The sequence below is a fragment of the Manduca sexta genome, chromosome 10, assembly GCF_014839805.1.
Source record: "Manduca sexta isolate Smith_Timp_Sample1 chromosome 10, JHU_Msex_v1.0, whole genome shotgun sequence".
Lineage (NCBI taxonomy): Eukaryota > Metazoa > Arthropoda > Insecta > Lepidoptera > Sphingidae > Manduca > Manduca sexta.
Window position 1 is genome coordinate 1,950,924 of NC_051124.1, and position 18,828 is coordinate 1,969,751.

The window sequence follows — 18,828 nt, forward strand, 5'->3', positions numbered from 1 at the left end:
CATTATTGTAATGTATTCCGCAATGAACGGCGGCTGCGCGCGTTATCACTCGTTATCTGAAGGTTCAGACCACATTACCATCGCATTGATAAGCGCTCCTCAGGCAGACGGATGGTTTGATAAGATATGTCTTGAACCGGCCGCTGCTGAAATGCGCTACGTACCTACCGAAATTGCTTGATTTAAGATAAGTGCGTGCACCGAAATGCAGGTATTTTTATATATTTCGCACGTCTATGCCTCTTGATTTTGTTAGCCAGGCTTGGTGGCTTGGAAATTACTTACTTACATATAAAATTTAATTTAATATCCACCACAGAACCAAATCTTCCATTATTTTAAGAACTTAATTTTTTTCTACATCCACGCGTACTTAGGTAGGACTGTCGACTGTTCTGCATTTGTATTAACATGGAACTTTTTTGCGATTAAACAACAGGTGAGACTGTCGGAAAGGTCTAATCACTTTTCCAACAAATACGAGACCTTTAGAGAGCTCTATCACGTTAGCCTGAAGCACTACATCAACGTCTGAATTACCGTCTACGCAAATGCAACATTAATTTCTTTACAAAATAAACATGTAAATACGTATATGAAGCAGGCAATTGATGCTTTACCGTTTATTATGGCTGTCAGTTAAAGTCGTTTGCGAGCAGCTGGCTGAATGAATGGCTCGGCAACGGCATTCGACAGATGGACGGAACACCTACGTAAAATTTAAGGAACTACATTACAACAGCCAGGTGTTTTTATTTTTAAATATTAAAATATTTTTCAATGTTTACATTATAAACATAATTTTAATTAAGTATAAATACACGGTCATGTGACCATTTAAATGCTCACGCTCCAAATATGGCAGTAAGAAATTAACATTTAAGAATACAGATTACAGTCTTGCGTAAGTGATAAATTACAATATAATAATTTCCGAAACAATTACGCAGTGTGCACAGAGCACATGTTATTTTTTATTTTATTAAAATATAACGAGTAGCTATGAGTCTATGCAGGGCCGGATCTACCTAAGGGCTGCTTGGGCTGCAGCCCAGGGCCCCGAGGTTACAAGGGACCCCCAAACCCCGCTAAAAACAATAGGCGTTAATTTGAATTTAAAAAATGGTTGTTTGTAAAGTAGGTTTACGGACGATATTTTAACGTAATAATGTCATAAAAAAACATTGATAAAAAATTGCATATTTCTATGAATTGAGTTAAGGGGGTAAATACGTGTAAAAGGATGTTTTCATGCTGATTTTCATATTTTTTTAAGGTATAAAAAATGAATATTATTTATTGAAAGAATAAGTATATAATAATAATATATTATTCTAGAAACAGTTTTTTGACATGGCTATTAGTTGAGTACTTAGATAGGCCCCTAAGTAGTTTCAGCCCAGGGCCCCACAAATTCTAGATCCGCCCCTGAGTCTATGCTAACCTTGCGAAACAAAGCATATGCTTTGTATTATTAAACAAAGAATAGTTTGTCTAACATAAAATTTATTTGTTTTTTACTGTTATACGTACAGTAGGGCCCTTTTGTTAATTTCCACAATCTGTCACTGGTCAGTGGCGTATTAAACATTCGGGGCCAGCGATTATGTTGAACACAATGAATTTATGTTTCCTAATAATGATCTAGTTGAGTTGATAACACTTTTGTGTAGACCATTACGCAGCGGACAAGCTACGAGCGATAAGCGGGGCTAGTTGGCATAGATTTTTTTTTTATTTACAGTGAATGATGAGACGAGCATTCTGCTTGCCTGATGGTAAGCGCTACAGCCATAAGAAGTAGAAACATCACCACATTTATACACATGGATAGACCATGACCTGGATTAACATAATATAGGGTACTTTTTATAACCATAATTAGTTCCCGTATCACATATTTGAATTCTTAATCCGATTTTTAAGCAGATGTCGCTGGTGTCATACTAATATCTCTATGGATCATTTAATTGGTTTAGGGCTTGCTGTAGCAGGAAATGCTTTTGATGCGGACGAAGCCGCGAGCAAGACCTTAGGAACTCATTATAAATATATAAAACGAAATGTTACATCAATAGTAACCCAGATTGTCTTGTGTGGTCGTAGGCCGTGGAGTCAGCATCTCTCGTCACACTATTGCTACTCGTAAGATATTACTGATACATCATCTTCAATCCTTACCTAAAGTTAGCATCACTCATCTAGAACGAAACATTTGCCGTATTCTTACGCTGTGTACTGACGCCACTCGCTCTTGTTTGAAAGTCATTGATCACACGATTCGTGACTTGTGAATGAATACTGACAATTTTGTTTATCGGCTTAGCATCTTAGTATTCCAAGTATAATATTTACTACAATTAGTTCCTAAGCGCCGCGTTTTGCTAATGTTTATCATCTGAAAGGGTCTAATGGTATTAAATACTAGCCGTCGATTGTGCCAAGAGGTATTTGATGTTATATTTGATTTGAATTATAAAGTCACTAAAGACCTCAAAAATATCGGTTATAACATTTCAATAAAAACTTAAATATTATATTTGTAAACACGATTCTTAGGCACCGATGAAGCTAATTAGTTATTTACGTCATTGTTCGTAAAACGCGACCATTCTAATAATGCTATGATAATTGAAATGTCGTGCAGCTTGCTTGTATCATATAGGAAAATATCACGAGGTAATATTACAACGATTTATATTTGGTGTGGGAATTAGATGGAAGTTGCAAAATTTGGTGGAAAAAATTAACAATCTGAGTTTAAAATAGGTTAAAGTGATATAATATGTTGTTTATTCGGTATGTAGAGTTTGTACCAATATTGTATTGTTAGGGATGGTGGTATTTTTTAATTGTATAAGAAGGTAAGTAGGCATAACTATATTAAATAATATTTTAAGACACATATAATTCAAGTTATTTCCGTAATCCTTAAAATCAACAATCACTTACTTAACTACTAATTTAAATAGTGTGTATGGAATATGGGGTACATACGATTTATAAATGTGATGAAAGGTAAGATAATTTAATTTTAATGGCTTTCTATACACCACCAATAAGCGTATCCATCAATTAGTTTATCATAATAAAAAAAGAATAACGGGAGGATAATCCTTAATAATAATATTTTTATACTTACTCATTTGGTGTTGTAACAATGAATGTGAGTTTTAAATTAACCAGAGCTGCATTAAATACGTTTATGAGTAAACATGAGTGACATCAGAGGAATACGCAATGCTTTGGTAATAGTTATGACGAAGACCCTTTCATCGAAACGTATTTCTTATTGTTATATACGTATTAATTGTTATTGAAAACATTAAAGAAATTTGATCAAGAATTACCAATATATAAATAAACAACTTTGCTCTAGTACAGCTTGAATCGTAATAGTCAAATAGGTAAATACTTTATCAAATCAATTAGATTTCATTGTAAATGTTTAAAGCACATACATAATTAACACACGTGAACATAAGTTCACGCAGAAGAAAATTAAAGTCCTTTCCAATAAATGTTATAACTAATTAGTTATTTTATATTAACCATAAACCAAAAAGACAAGACACCTAATAAGTTAATTGTCAAGTACATTAAATGTGTTTAGTTCATTATTGTTGATCTATTTATCTGGCGTCCAATCAAATATACTTAATTTTTGACGTATTGCTATCGCTTGTCACATGCACCACCAATGGAAAAGTGGTAAAACAGTGACCGTAGCTTTAAGCAGGAATTAATTAAAAAAGCAAATTTATCTAGACATGTTAATGTTTCCTTTAACGTTATGTTTTAAAAGCGCTCGTTTATTTTGGTAAATCAATTAATTTAATATGGTGATATAATATACTTCCTAAAGTAATTACGGGTCGTTGCCCTCGCAACACTACGTAGTTATTAAATTTAGTAGCACATTACACTAGATATTTAAATACATTTGGTATTCTTTTTTGGCTAAATTTATACGGTTTTTGTGTAACTTGATAAAACGTTTTCTTAATTTAGATCTTTCCTGAGATATCTTTCAGTTAAGTTTTGTCTGGCTAAAAATAAACATGACTGGCTTTCGCTCGCGGTTCTGTCCGCCTTAAACATCTTTGTAGGAATAATCAATACCTTGGTAGATTCTAAAGCACCCAGGGAAAATTACAAGTAGGTAATTACTTACTTAGTTTAATGAAAAGAGCTACACAAAAAAATCTAAGTAAGTATATCTGTACCTATATTGTTACAGCGATATCCTTAAAATAGATACGAAACAATTGTAAGCATATGGCCATTATTATTTGTGAGTAAAAGTACAAAAATCAGACGGGTACCTACCAGAAGGGCCTCCACTCCTTAAAGTAGGAGCTTCGAATTTGTTTAAAGAAGTTTTTTACTTAGATGTGTAATTTAAATTAATATTAGGTAATACAAATAGGATTTACATATCTTGAGTTGTATCTTTGGGTTCCACAACACCTGTACCCAAAATAAATATGCGTGGGTCAAACATTGTCTCTATATGGACATACCATTTCTTGTTTCATAGCCGGCAGGAATTCGCGACTGCGCCACGAAGGCTGTCATCCATCTCGAATGATACATTATTCTATCAATAAATGCAGGTGATGTCTAGGAAATTTATTAGGACTTAACGATGCAGTGGCGAAGGGTGACATTGTTCAAGGTTACCCGAAGTAAAAAATGCCTCAGTCTACATATTGCGGCCAATTTCACCGGAAAACAAAAACTGAGACAAAGGCTAATAACATAAAAGGAAGTCGGTAGGAATCGGGTCGTAGGGATACTTTGCCACTGTAACGATGTCCTCGATCGTCAATATTTTATATTACTTGGGGCACGAATTTGTTCTTCCTTAGTTCTCACCTACGTTTTATAAGGGTCCTTATTCTCTATGCCACACGTCATTTTGACAGTGCGTAACAAGCACGTAACGCGCGATTAACCGCCATTTTCGAAAAGGATTTCAATCGCTTTTTTCGATGTATTTCAATTACAAAATAACTCATATTATAGCAAAAACAATTTTAAACCAAATTTAATTTACTAAAAATTAAATTTGTTTTAAAAATACTACGGTGTACGTAAATACATTTCAATTTCAATTTGCAAAATTTGATATAGGTAAGGTAAGAGAAGGTAAGGTAAGTTGAAGTAAGGTAAACTAGGTAACAAAAATAAAACGACTTATATACAAAAATATATTCAAAACTTCAACTTAGACTCATGCAGAGTCAAAATCTTATCTACTTCCATAGCCCGCTCCTTCAGGGTGGTCATTTCATCATCAGTCAACACACTGGTCTTCTTGCCAGCATTCTTCACCAAGAAGTGTTGTATGAACAGCCTAATGCTTTCCCTAAACATGTGCAGTTTGGGGGGCTTCGAGACCCTGTGGAACACCTCGAGACAGGCCTGGAGGTCTTCATTCATTATGATTGCTAGCAATATTTGTCGCATGAAGCGGACCGTGTGCTTGTTTAAGTCCGAGAATTGGATCACCTGTTGAAAATATTATTTTTAGGATGTGACGGGTATTTTTAATTGAATATCTGTCATGTATGAAAAATAAAACGGTTTTAGTTTTATGATTTATAGATCATCTTGTAGTTTAGCGCGAGTATGGCGTGTGCGTGAGTGTATTTCTGACTGAAGATGTTACACCTGCGACGAATGCTTTTATAGTAGTAGTGGTAGTAGGCATAAATTAAAATGACATAATTATTTAGTTTGAGACATGATTTTTTTTTATTTTACATCTACGGTTCGGGTAACTACGTAAAGTGACATTTTTAACTTTTTGCCAAGGATTTTTGAACCTCCACCGCCTAAAAGCAATACAAATATTTTAAGCGATTCAAGTGCCATAAGTTCCATATACCCCTTTTTCCTCACGAAGGACAAAAACACAACAAATTCACAAAATATAAAAATAATATATTTAAAAACACCATCTTCAAAAATTTGAAGACGTTTCCTAGCACTGGAACCTATTTTTAATTAAAAAAAAAACGTTGTAAAACGTACCTTTAAAACAGAAAGCGGCAGCCCCTTCCCAATGATTAGATGTATTAAAAATTGTGCCAAGTTCGTCATACTCTGTTTCGATAAATTCTCTAAGTCCTTTATTTTATCCCACGTTGAATACTGTATTGAGAGCTGCAACATAAATTGTAAGAAATTTTAGATTGTTTGTGAGGTCGCCCTGTTTCTGTAGTGCTTGAGGAATGTTTGTCAATCATCTCAGAACGGGTGAACAAGTCTATGCAATTTGGCACAAATAGATTATAGTCTGAATTAGCAAATAGTCTACTTTTTATCCCGGGATATATAGCGCGAAGTTTATTCCGAAAAAATCTTCACCGGGCGGAGCCACGAGCAAAATCTAGGTTACAATATAAGTTAGATATTAAATATTACAAAATACGATAACGGCCTAGTTGAGTGGAACGGTCTGCCGTGACGAATGTCCGCAGGTTCAAAACCCAAAAGCACGCACCTGTGACTTCTCTAACGTTATGTTTATATTCTTTGTGATTTATAATCACTTGCTTTAATGATTATGGAAATCATCGAGAGGAAACCTTCATACCTGAGAAGTCCTGTCTGAGAATTTTGAGGTTATGCGAAGTAAGCTAATTCACAGTAGACCAGCGTGGTGGGCTAAGACCTAATCCACTTACCATCAGGTGCAGTGTGGTCATGAAGCCGATGCCGTGCAAGTATTAAAAAAAATAACCACTTGATAGTAGAGGAGGCTCGTGCTCAGCAGTAGGACAGTATATAATACAGGGCTATTATTTTGTTACCTGATATTTCCTGTCGAAATCGCACAGTTTCTGTCCGAGCACCGCGTAGTAAGGATTGTAGGTCTTCTCCTGTAGACAGCACGCTAACAACACGTGCACTATCTCACGCTCCTGTTGCCCTTTCAGACCTAAATGCTGGAGCTTTTCAAACGCGTCCATGTAATCCTAAAAGATAAATAAAGTAAGACTTTTATAACTTTTCAGACAATACCTCAGTCCCCCCGTAACCACGGAGGCTGAAGTCTTCGAAACGTCGGGAGAAAATTATAATTTAAAAAGCCGTGAGAAAATCGGTAAAATTGACTTATTTCAATAAATAATGTTAATTGCATGCACGACTGTCTCAGTGGCGTAGTTATATGGCTTCGAATCCTGGGTATGACAAAGTGATATTATGTTTTTCTGCTCGGTATCAGTCTGTATATTTGTGGTATTTATATAATAAGAAGTTATATAATTTTATGTTATAACCTTTTTGGTGTTTTGGTTCTTTATGAAAAAGAAAATAGATTGTCAGTAGTTATGAAATTGGTTCTCAATAAAATGGCTTTTCCTTGCGTATTTTAATAATTAGTATTAAAAAATATTACAATTGGCGACGAGGATGGGATACCCTTTGCGTGATTTAAAAAAAGTAACAATTATGTCGAAAAGGATTGGAAATTTAAATAGTTTTGATCACAAGGAAAATGACTGGAAGATTTTTTTTGGCAAATTGAATAATTTTATTAAGTTGAACTATATTAAAAATGAAAATTGGTGTGCTATTCTCTTAACTCATCTCTCGGATGAGTCATATCGGCTTGTACAAAACCTCGTTCATCCAAGACAAGTCGAAGAAGTATCGTGAGATGAGTTGATTAAGTTATTGGACGGCCATTTCACTCCAAAACGCTCAACGTTTGCTGATAGAGCAAAATTTTATGACGCAACCAGAAATGATGGTGAGAGTCTAGAAGATTGGGTAGCGCGCTTACGAGGACTAGCAATATACTGCGATTTTGGAACGGAGTTGGAGACGCTTTTGCGTGATAAATTTATTTTTGGGCTCAAAATGGGACCAGAAAGAAATCGTTTATTTGAACAAGATTTAAAATCGCTAACGCTCTCTAAAGCGTTAGAAATAGCTCAACAGGTTTCATGTGCTCGCGCTGCGCGTGCTTCTGTCGGTGTCATAGAGCAGCCGGTCAAGCAGGAGCATGTGTATCGAGCTGGTGAGCGTCAAGCATACAAGGTGCAAACTACGTCGCGGTCGTCAACAGACATTCGATGTTTTGTTTGCGGAATGAAGAATCATCTTGCAGACAAATGCCGTTTTAAAGACTACCGTTGTATTAGTTGTGGTGAAAAGGTCACCTGAAGAAAATGTGTAGCGTTAGGAAGAATAAAGTTCTTCTAAACAATGTAGTTGCTATGGGAGACCACAATAACGTTTGTAAGGAATGCGATTTGTTTAATGTGAGGTACGTAAACTATGACCCTTTGAAAGTTGACATAATTATTAATTATAAAACGTTTTCAATGGAGCTAGATTGTGGTTCCGGTCGTAGTGTTATGTCTGAAGAATTTTATGTGCAAAATTTTAAAAAATGTCGTTTATTACCGTCTGACATTGTATTTTGTCTGTACACTAAACACAAGGTCACACCTCTTGGACATTTTTCTTGCGAGGTTGAATACAATAATTTAATACGATTAATTACATTTTATGTAATCAAAGAAGGCGGTCCTCCTTTATTAGGTCGTGATTTTATGTCAATGTTTAATATGAGTTTAGTGTGTGTGTCGGATAATAATAATATTTTAAATGTTAAGCCAAATATTAATGAGGTGCAGCAGATTCTTAACGATTTTTCAGAGATTTGGAAGGATGAACTTGGGTGTTTTAATAAATTTGAAGTCGATTTACATTTGAAGGAAAATGCCGTGCCCAAATTTTTTAAGGCACGCCCTATACCATTTGCCCTTAAGAATAAGGTGGAGGAGGAGTTGGATAGGCTAGTTAACGCTGGAATTTTAGTTCCAGTACAATTTTCTGAATTTGCAACTCCGATAGTACCGGTTTTGAAGGACAATGGGACGGTTAAAATAGCCGGTGATTTTTCTTGTACATTAAATAAGGTATTAAAAATTGATAAATATCCATTGCCCCATATACAAGAAGTTTTTGCTAAAATAGGAGCTGGGCAGCATTATTCTAAGCTTGACTTAAGCAACGCTTATAATCAGTTTTGTCTTTCTAAATCCTCTCAGGAGCTTACAACTATTAATACGCCCAAAGGTCTTTTTAAATACACACGTCTAGTGTATGGTCTCGCTAACGCTCCGGCTATATTTCAACGAGCAATAGAAACGTTAGTTGCCGGCATTGACGGTGTTTCTTGTTGGTATGATGACATATGTTTAACTACTCCCAATCGTAGTTTACATTTGGCTAGGCTCCGAGAGTTATTATACCGGTTGAACGAAGCCGGTTTGTAGCTTCGTAAAGATAAGTGCGCTCTGTTCCAGGAGAGTGTCACGTACCTAGGTTACGTCATAGATAAGAACGGTCTTAAAACTTGCCCGAAAAAGGTGGAAGCGATTTTGAAAGCCCCTACACCCAGTAATACAACAGAATTAAGAAGATTTCTTGGCGTAGTTAATTACTATAGGAATTTCATTAAAAACGCGTCGTCATTGTTATACCCTCTTCACGAGCTATTGAAGGAAGGTGAAAAATGGTGCTGGGAGAATCGCCATAGTCGGGCGCTCGAAGCTATACGTATTGAGCTCACGTCGGACCGTGTGTTAGCTCATTTCGATCCTCAAGCACCACTGTTGCTCACAGTAGACGCTGGGCCGGCCGGGTTAGGCGCAGTTTTAGCACATTTAACTCCTGAAGGTTTTGAAAGGCCAATTGCATTTGGTTCTCGTTCATTAACATCTAGCGAAAAGAATTATAGCCAAATTCAGAAGGAGGCCACTTGATTATTTATGGTGTAAAACATTTTCATCAATATTTGTACGGACGGCAAGTTCCTTTTATTCTAAAAACTGACCATAAACCTCTACTTTCAATTTTTGGACAGAAAAACGGCATTTCTGTAACGGCCGCCCTTAGACTTCAACGATATGCGATAATATTATCAGCGTATAATTATACAGTTCAATATATAAGTAACCAAAATAATTTAGTTGCAGATTATTTTTCTAGAGCACCGGTACCTCATAGTGGGACTGAATCTTCGAATAATATCGAGGAGTCCCATATTCCATTTTATTTATGAATGCAACCACAGAGCCAGTTTCTTTTGAACGGATTAAACACGCCACTGTGCACGATAAGGTTTTGCAAATCGTGATTAATTATATGAATCGTGGTTGGCCACGTAAAATAACGTGTACAAGACTTAAGCCTTATTTTATGCATAAGTCAGATTTAGAGGTTATTAAGGGTTGTCTTTTTCGAGGGCATAGGATTGTAATTCCTTGTATTTATCGCGAAACAATTCTTCAAGATTTGCATTCTGCACATTTTGGAATAGTGAAAACTAAAAATATTGCGCGTAGTAGGATGTGGTGGCCAGGTATAGACCGCGATATAGAGCGTCTCGTGGGGAGTTGCAGAGCGTGCTGTGCGCTGCTGAGCGCACCGCCGCGAGCGCTGCCCGCGCCCTGGCCGCGTCCGTCGGCGCCCTGGCACCGTATACACATAGACTACATGACTGTAGGCCAAACGGTATATCTTGTTATTATAGACGCTTTTAGTAAATGGCTAGAATGCATTAATATGAACTGCGGCACCTCAACAAGCGCATTGATTGTGAAATTAAAGGATATATTTTCGATTGTTGGAATTCCAAATGTTATTGTATCCGACAACGATATTAAGATACCTTCCTCCGAATTTCAGATTTTCTGTAAAAATAATGGCATTATATATTTAAACTCTCCTATATATCATCCTTCTAGCAATGGTCAAGCAGAAAACTCAGTTAGGACGTGTAAAAAGATGTTGAAATGCATTTTTAACATTAAGGGAAATATTTCTCAGCGCTAGATACATGATGAACTAATTGGTTTTTTGTTTGAATATCGTAATACACCTCACTGTGCCACTGGAGTTACACCAGCTGAATTAATGTTTGGCCGAAAATTAAGATCTAGGTTAGATATGGTATTACCACAACAAAAGGAAAATTATCAGGAGCCTGTTAATAATGTAAACAGCCTTAACAAAGCGAGATGTTTTAGCATTGGTGAGACCGTGTGGGTGCAGTGGTTTTCTGCTCGAACAGTTAAATGGGTTAAGGGAAGGATAACTGATAAAATAGGAAAGAGAATGTTTAAAATTTATTTTGATAAATTTAATACATGCTGTGTTAGGCATTTAGATCAAATTAGGAAGTGTATCCAAAATTGTAATAACACTAGTAATCTAGATGAAAACAGTTCAGTAGATTCATTGAGCATTCATTCTGATATAGCACAAAAGCCTGTGACGACCATGCAGGACAATCCTGTGAATTCTGAAAGGGAAGGGGAAGAAGATGGTGACAAATGGGAGGAGGCTAGGGAAAATGTTGCAGATATGGATAGCGTAACATCTGATAAACCAGAGTCTAAGAGTCCTTCCAAGGTAGCTTTAGTGCCAGATGAATCAGTCTCCAAGAGTCCTTCTGAGAATATACATACTGAACCGGATGATCAAATGGACGATAATATTGGGGCTCTTGGGCGGACACTTAGACCAAAGCGTAATGTAGATTACAAGAAATTTTATTTTATTACTTAATTATATTTGTGCTATTGTGATGTTACAGTTCTAAAATTAATGAGGAAGGAATGTGGTATTTATATAATAAGAAGTTATATAATTTTATGTTATAACCTTTTTGGTGTTTTGGTTCTTTATGAAAAAAAAAAATAGATTGTCAGTAGTTATGAAATTGGTTCTCAATAAAATGGCTTTTCCTTGCGTATTTTAATAATTAGTATTAAAATATTACAATATTGCAATATATACCAGATATGCTCGCCCCCTATCACATCATGGGACGGAACATACAGACAATAAATCATTTATAGTAATGTCAAACAAAATTTATTCTGATTGGTAGATTATTCAGATTGATCAAGAGATAGCGATTGGGATCATTATTGCAATCGGCGATCATTTATTTATCATAATAATGTTAAAAAACATGGATTTGCCATTAGCACGCAGATTATGAACACTCGGAATTGACACAATTGGGACAATTATTGCAAACACTACGATGACACGTCAATATTAAAAATGTTTATGTGTGCAGAATACTTTTTTAGTTTGATTTTTTAGTGTGTGGCATCAATACCTTTTGAACATCACTGTACATTTTTTAAACGATATAATTATTCAACATTATTTTTAGTATATTACAAACCCGAAATCAGTTTGTTGAGAATCAATAGACAATCCTTTGCACAAATTTTTAATACATTAATGCCTTTTTATTTATAAAAACTGGCGCATGTCGGTCGCTCACTGATACCTACTACTACAGCCGGCCGTTACAAGCACTCCCTTCCCCACCCCGCGGCCCCGCGCACGTCCCGCTCGTTCCATGCGGCGGCGCGTCTTTCATTTTTATTATAGTTTTCTGTGATAATTTATACCAAAATCTAATTCGGCTGTTTCGGCTTTATGATATACAAAAATGAAAATTGTTTAGAATTTTAATAAAATCCATAGACATACCTCAGCCGACATTATAACACAGAATATACTCCGCCTGACGTCTGTATTCATTCTCTGTTTTCTAGCAAGCTCTAGCAGCTTCTGGTCGTTGGTTGGTGGCAGTTTGACAGTCGGTTTCTCCTCTTGGCGCGCGTGGTTCCCCTCCCACGCTGACCCCACCACCCACCACTTACCTCTCTCATCAGCTGGAAATCAAGTCTTGTAAAAACTCGTGCGATTTTGTGCTGCTGACGCCAAGGAAGTGCCAAACATTGTTGTGGTCCGGTTAGAAGGACCATAGGTTGCGTAATTATCGAACATTATACAAGCCATCGCTTGCAGCTTTATTTGCGCGAGTATAATCCAAAATATAAGGACCAGTATTTATAGTTTCAAGATAAAAATAATTCAGTCAAGGCTGGTTTATTTACTGAATTTCATACAAACAAATCGTAAAATTTTATTTAACGTTTTGTTTCAGGATGAAGAGCGCAGCAGGACGCCATGAACTTACGGGCAAAGACATTTATTTTCTCAAAAGATTACAATAATCACTTATAGAGAAAATACATTAGACAAAACATAATATTCTAAACCAAATCAGCGTAGTTAGTATAGGGTAGTTGTGAAAGATTTGTTTGTGTTGAAACATATATCAATTCACAAATGTGTTCAGTACTGAAGGTAGGCGTGGACTCGAAGACAATAGATGTTTTTAAGGCTTCATACCTTACACCATGAAGTTTTGTATTTAAATGACAGTAACTTATCCTTCAAACTCAAATTTCAGTAACTACCCTACATTGTTACATACCTTTCAAAAGATCTTCGAGCCTTATATTAAGTGGGGTGACATAATTTCCCTTCCTGATGACCCCTTTGATCATCTTCTTCAAATGCTCCATGTAGGTGGGATCGTAGTTCGGTATTTTCGTTAGATTGTTGTTTTTAACCGCCATTAACACTTCTAATAGGTACTTTATGCGGGACCTAGAATTATTTTAAATTCATCAAAAAGTGACTGGGCTATGCCAACTGCTTACATATACAATCACATGTGAGTAGAGGAACAAATTAAAAACTTCAAATCGCCTATACACTATGTGTGCTTCGCAATTTCTGATTTTATTTTCTTTCTATTCGCGGAATAATTTTTTGAATCGAGCAGAAGCTGGAGAATTGGTTGTGTTCAAATACAAATACTTTTGCTATATATATTTACTAAGTGTTGCCCGCGTCTCCGCCCGTGTGGTAGACTTTACCGGTATAAAAGTTGTCTATATTTTAATCTAGGATGTAGTCTATCTATAAGCCAAATTTTATCATTATTCGTTCAGCGGTTTCGATGGTTACTTCTAACAAACATCTACACAATTATTCACATTTATGATATTAGTAGAAGCAAGATACAATCAATGCTTTTGTCTATAATTTCACTAAGCCTGCACAACGGTAAGTTAAAATAACACATTAATGTCTAGTGTCTATTACTTCCAGCTCCTGTTCCGATAAGTTGGATTTGAAACTACCAGTTCAGATATACCCACTTACGTAACATCTGTACTCCTTATTATTGAAAAAAAAAATTTCAAAGTTGAAGCAATGAACGCCTAAAAACAAGAGCTCCGTTGAAGAGGGTCGCCAGCCAGGTCAAGTTGATTTGGACAATAAGAAAAGTATGAATTGTAGGTAAAATCAAGAACATATCTCCCGCTTTAACAATAACATAGAGGAGAGCGTAATTGAGCGTGCGGAATGTTAGGAATGGAATTTGTGAATTAATTCGAGTTTTAAAACCTCTAGGGGAGGGGTAATTGCTCTCTCTGCCTTCCCCCCTGGCTCAGATATACTAGTATTTGTCAAAATCAGACGTCTCACCCACTAGCCGCCTCGTCTTTGATCTTAGCGAGCCTGCTCTGAGTGTCGTGTATGAAGTTCTTCAGCGCCAACGGTTCTTCCTTCCTCAACACTCCTCCAACTACTCGTAAAGCCACGAGAACACAACCTATGTTCTTCTCCGAGAGATCATCGAGTAATCGGTTCAGAATGTCGTATAGTAGTGCTGCTTGGTAGATCTGCGGAGAAAAAAGAAATGTATATGTTCACGCCTTATCCTTGTAGGAGTTGGCAGGACCAACTAAAGCATCCATAGTGAGGAACGTAGTTATTTACGACCGCTGGTGTAATCTCAATCGTAAACGACAATGTGAGGCAATTTACGGATATTTTTCAACCGAAAAACTCACACTATATAGTATTTTACCATATTTGATTTTAAAATTAATTATTCTATGTTATATTAAATAATGGGAAAACGAACCTCCAGAATGCAATAATAAAATTGGTTTAAAACGGGGTATACATTCATATTTTAAATATCGCAATGTACAAGAACGAGCGCGTAGGGTGGTTATCGTTTCATCTCTTTCTTTCTCGCGCAGCTAATTTCCATGACGTCACAAAGATATTATTGAGCCTCTTTTTCATCTTTTCACGTCTCGCCCTTCCATCGGCTTTCAAAGGCTAATATCTAGTTGATTTATAAACAGATTTTAAATCGTGCATTCTATGTTAAATTTAAATGGTAATTTATTTAAAAAGTTAAAAAAAAAATTATCCAAATTTTTATTTGGATAATTTAGGAATCGATCCCAGCACTCACGGATTATGGCCTGAATGTGCTGCACTTAAACCAATGCAACCATTTGTTCACCAAACTCACCTTAAAACTGTACAAATGCGCCAAACAGGAGACCAGGTTGTCTAACTGCTTATCCTCCACCGGTTGCTTCTTGTAAATCATGTTGTCGAAACGAGTCGTTAGCTCTTGAAGGAAATGGGCACCTGCAAGTCCCAATACAGAATATTAAATTAATCAATGTACTATCGGGTTTTCAAATAACAATTGCCAAAAATAGACATTATTTCATGCCAATTAAGGTTGCTCTTAAAAGTCTGACGTAAACTGACTGACACTGACTGAATTCTACAGACAAAGAATTTCAAACTGATTGTGAAGAGAAAGAAATATTTTTGTTAATATTAAATTTATATTTAGCTCCCTCTTGTTGTTTTTATCTGTTCTACCTTTTATCTTTGTGTGGTGTATTTACTTTTATACAACGATTTTAAGCTTTGTAAGCATCATTCTTACACATCAGATTAGCAAAAACTCAAATAAATTCCATGTAAAAACAATTTTTGTTCCGAACTTTCGCAATAGAATTAGCCAAGAATTACAAAACCCTAAATTTCATGGTGTTATAGGGCCTAAAACTCTCACCCACCAATCTCGGAGCCAACATTAGCGTGCATAACCGCCACTAGTGCCGCATGTTCTGCCACCATGCGGTCCGGCGTGGCGGCGGGCGACACCGTCGCGTCCAGCCACAGCTGCGTCAGCGCCGTGTTCACCGAGTTTCTGCTGTTTGAAGAGTACAGGTTCTCTATGGATGTACAGGCCCAGTGCAGATTTGTACCAGCTAGCTTGTTTAGGACACCTGGAAAAACATTTTTTATATTATAATTTATTATTATTTTACTATGGTAACCTAAATATTTCATAAGTTATAAAGAGATAATCACTGCTGAGTATTGCACTTGTTTATGGGGTACACATGCCAAGAAGTAAGAATATAGTTAAATGTATCTATAGTCTCTAATAATTCATGAATACCCTATAAAAATATATATATTATCAATAAATCTATTCAGTCTTTGCGCCAATCATCCCAGACAACTAAAATGAAAACTTACTTTTGATCTGTCGTTTTAATTGTACAAGGTCCTTGTCAGATGTCGAGTCTTTGTTCCTCAAATGAGGAGGTACGTATGTGCCCTTTTCTTCCTGGAAGTAGTAAAAATATTTGCATATTAATATTTTGTGAGTGGACCCACACAATATTGCTGAAAGTTACAACTGTTTGATTTAGAACAATTACGAATTTTATTTATTACTGCATGTGAATATAATATGTGTATAACTAATATTAAATTGCTTATAACTAGTTAGTGAATGCAGAAACAGCTGAATGGATTTGACTTGTATTTGGCATGTGGGTAGATCATGGATTAACACAGACTACTTTAAATTTGGTCCCATGGGAAATAATGGAATTTAATAATTAAATTCTTTAAATAGATAGCACTAGCATTGAATAGGTTGCTCTATTAATAACTACAGTTTTAAGGGACTTTTACAATAGGAAAGGTTTTCAGGCAGGAAAAATTGCAAGCAAACACATAGTAAAATAAAAAATACATACCTTAATAATATTTCCTTCTTTGTCCCTCTTTCGTCCATAAATATCTTCCCAGACATCAGGTTTTTCTTTTTCCTCTTTAACCTCTTGATCATCACCAACTTCCTCATCACCAGAGAATCCTTCCAAATCATCATCCCCAGATAAATGAGACACTTCATCATCACTGAAAACTTTGCTTAAATCATCTTCAGATATTATCTTCTCCTTGCCTTTAGTGTTAGGTTTCATCTCAGTTTTTTTGTTTTCTTTCATAGATTCTTTATTAGTTTTAGCTTTACTCTTTTGGGATTTTGTTGGTTTTTCTGTAATATTTTTTAAATAAACTTTGATTTGAAACATGTTTACTACCTTTTATGTTATTATTTCATTATCAAAAATCAAACATTGTAAATCCATTTAAACACATTTTATAAATTGCAAATAAACTAGTATTTCAAACTTACATTCAAAATCATGTTAATAACAAAAAAATGGTTAAATACCTTCAGGCTCATCATTTGTATCCTCGCTATCCTCATCACTATAATCATCTTCATCACTTCCAACTTCATCACCATCATCATCACTATCATCAAATTCTCCATAATCACCTTCACTTTCCAAATTACTTTCCTCACTTAAGCTATCATGTGATTCTTTTCCTTTCTGTTTCTTATCTTTCTTTTTGCTCTTTTCAATTTCTTTACCAGTCACTACAGCCAGGTCTTCTTCAAAGTCTGAATCTGCTTCCACATTGGCTAAATGTTTTTCTGCTGCTACAATTTGTTCCGTGGTTGATCTGTCACAGATTTCTAATAGATCTGGCTGTTTGTCAAGGCTGTTAAAGTATTTGTTGTTATAAAAGTATAATGTTGATTCCAAAGACTGGCATAAATTGTATTAAAAATGAAGGGTCATGAACATTATAGATTTGTCAGATTATTTTAGGTAACTAACAAACTGATAACATAAAAACTGAAATAAATATTAAATTAACTGTTAGAACAGAAAATATTTAAAATTATGATCAAACTTAGACATTGATTAAATGCCAATTTCAATTAATAATTTGTATTGCTTTTTTTTATTGATAATGAAAATTTACGAATGAGAATAAAGTTTCTTTGTTATATTTATAAGTAATTTATTTTTTGTCAGTTTATTATGGGGATCATATTAATGATTTAAAGTAGAAGTATTAATTGAAACCAGCTGATAATACAAATTAAAAAGGATACAGTCCAGTCCATCATCAGCAAAGTAATTATTCTTATTCTTAGCCTTGTTTAAACCGAGTTGCTTCTCTAGTTTCTTGATAACTTTGTCTTCTTCTTCATTGGCTTGCAGAAAGATCTTCCTTCTCTGTTCTTCCATTTCTTGCTTGAGTCGTTCAGCCGCATTTCTTTCTTTTTCTCTTTCTTTGGTTACTATGTCTAATGGTGTTTCAAGTTTAGATTTTTTCTTCTAAAAAAAAATAGTTTGTTAATTCAAGGACTTGACTCGCATTTTTCATTGCATCCATATTTTATCATTAACATTTATTATCCCAAAATTTGTAAGAAAACAATGATTATAAAGTCATAAAGACTAAAAACCAAAAAATTGTGCAAATATGTAATTTACGAATTAAAACAAAATATTCATTACCTTTAACTCTGTATTAGGTTCTTGAGCATCAGCTGGCCTTTTTACAAACTTTCCAGGTGTATAGTGAGGCTGTTCTGACAATGTTTTCTTTTTCAAATAGTGTTCTTTGCGGTGTACCTTTTTTTCTTGTCTTTTATGCTTTCGGAGCGCTTTTCGAGTGTTTTCAAATTTAGGACGCGGCGCTGCCTTTTTCTTTTTCATTTTGATTTACTTTAAAGTTCTATAATATTTAAATTATAATAGAAACATTACAATGAATAGGTTATGTTTTGCTACCTCCACGAGATTTTAATGTTTTGAATTTGACACGGAAATCGGGATACTTGCAGTTGACACTTGTCATTGTTCTGAGGTTGACACTTTACGCTCAGATCTATTTTATTTATTATAGGTATCATGTTATTTCGGGAATATT

General features: G+C 35.3%; 1 protein-coding gene and 1 pseudogene across 1 annotated transcript; one reads left to right on the forward strand and one right to left on the reverse strand.

Moving 5' to 3' along the window:
* Positions 1 to 5,199: 5,199 nt before the first annotated feature.
* LOC115441813 (nucleolar MIF4G domain-containing protein 1 homolog) lies at positions 5,200 to 18,734 on the reverse strand. The gene is made up of 13 exons (XM_030166722.2): positions 18,414 to 18,734; positions 18,005 to 18,230; positions 17,270 to 17,587; positions 16,788 to 17,089; positions 16,279 to 16,369; positions 15,810 to 16,022; positions 15,245 to 15,366; positions 14,401 to 14,597; positions 13,337 to 13,512; positions 12,544 to 12,728; positions 6,822 to 6,986; positions 6,040 to 6,171; positions 5,200 to 5,514 (listed from the first exon to the last, which is right to left on the reverse strand). Exons 1-13 carry the CDS (start codon positions 18,612 to 18,614, stop codon positions 5,218 to 5,220), a joined length of 2,625 nt encoding a protein of 874 aa, XP_030022582.1. The 5' UTR covers positions 18,615 to 18,734; the 3' UTR covers positions 5,200 to 5,217.
* On the forward strand, positions 7,446 to 11,401 carry LOC119188919 (annotated as a pseudogene).
* Positions 18,735 to 18,828: the final 94 nt, after the last annotated feature.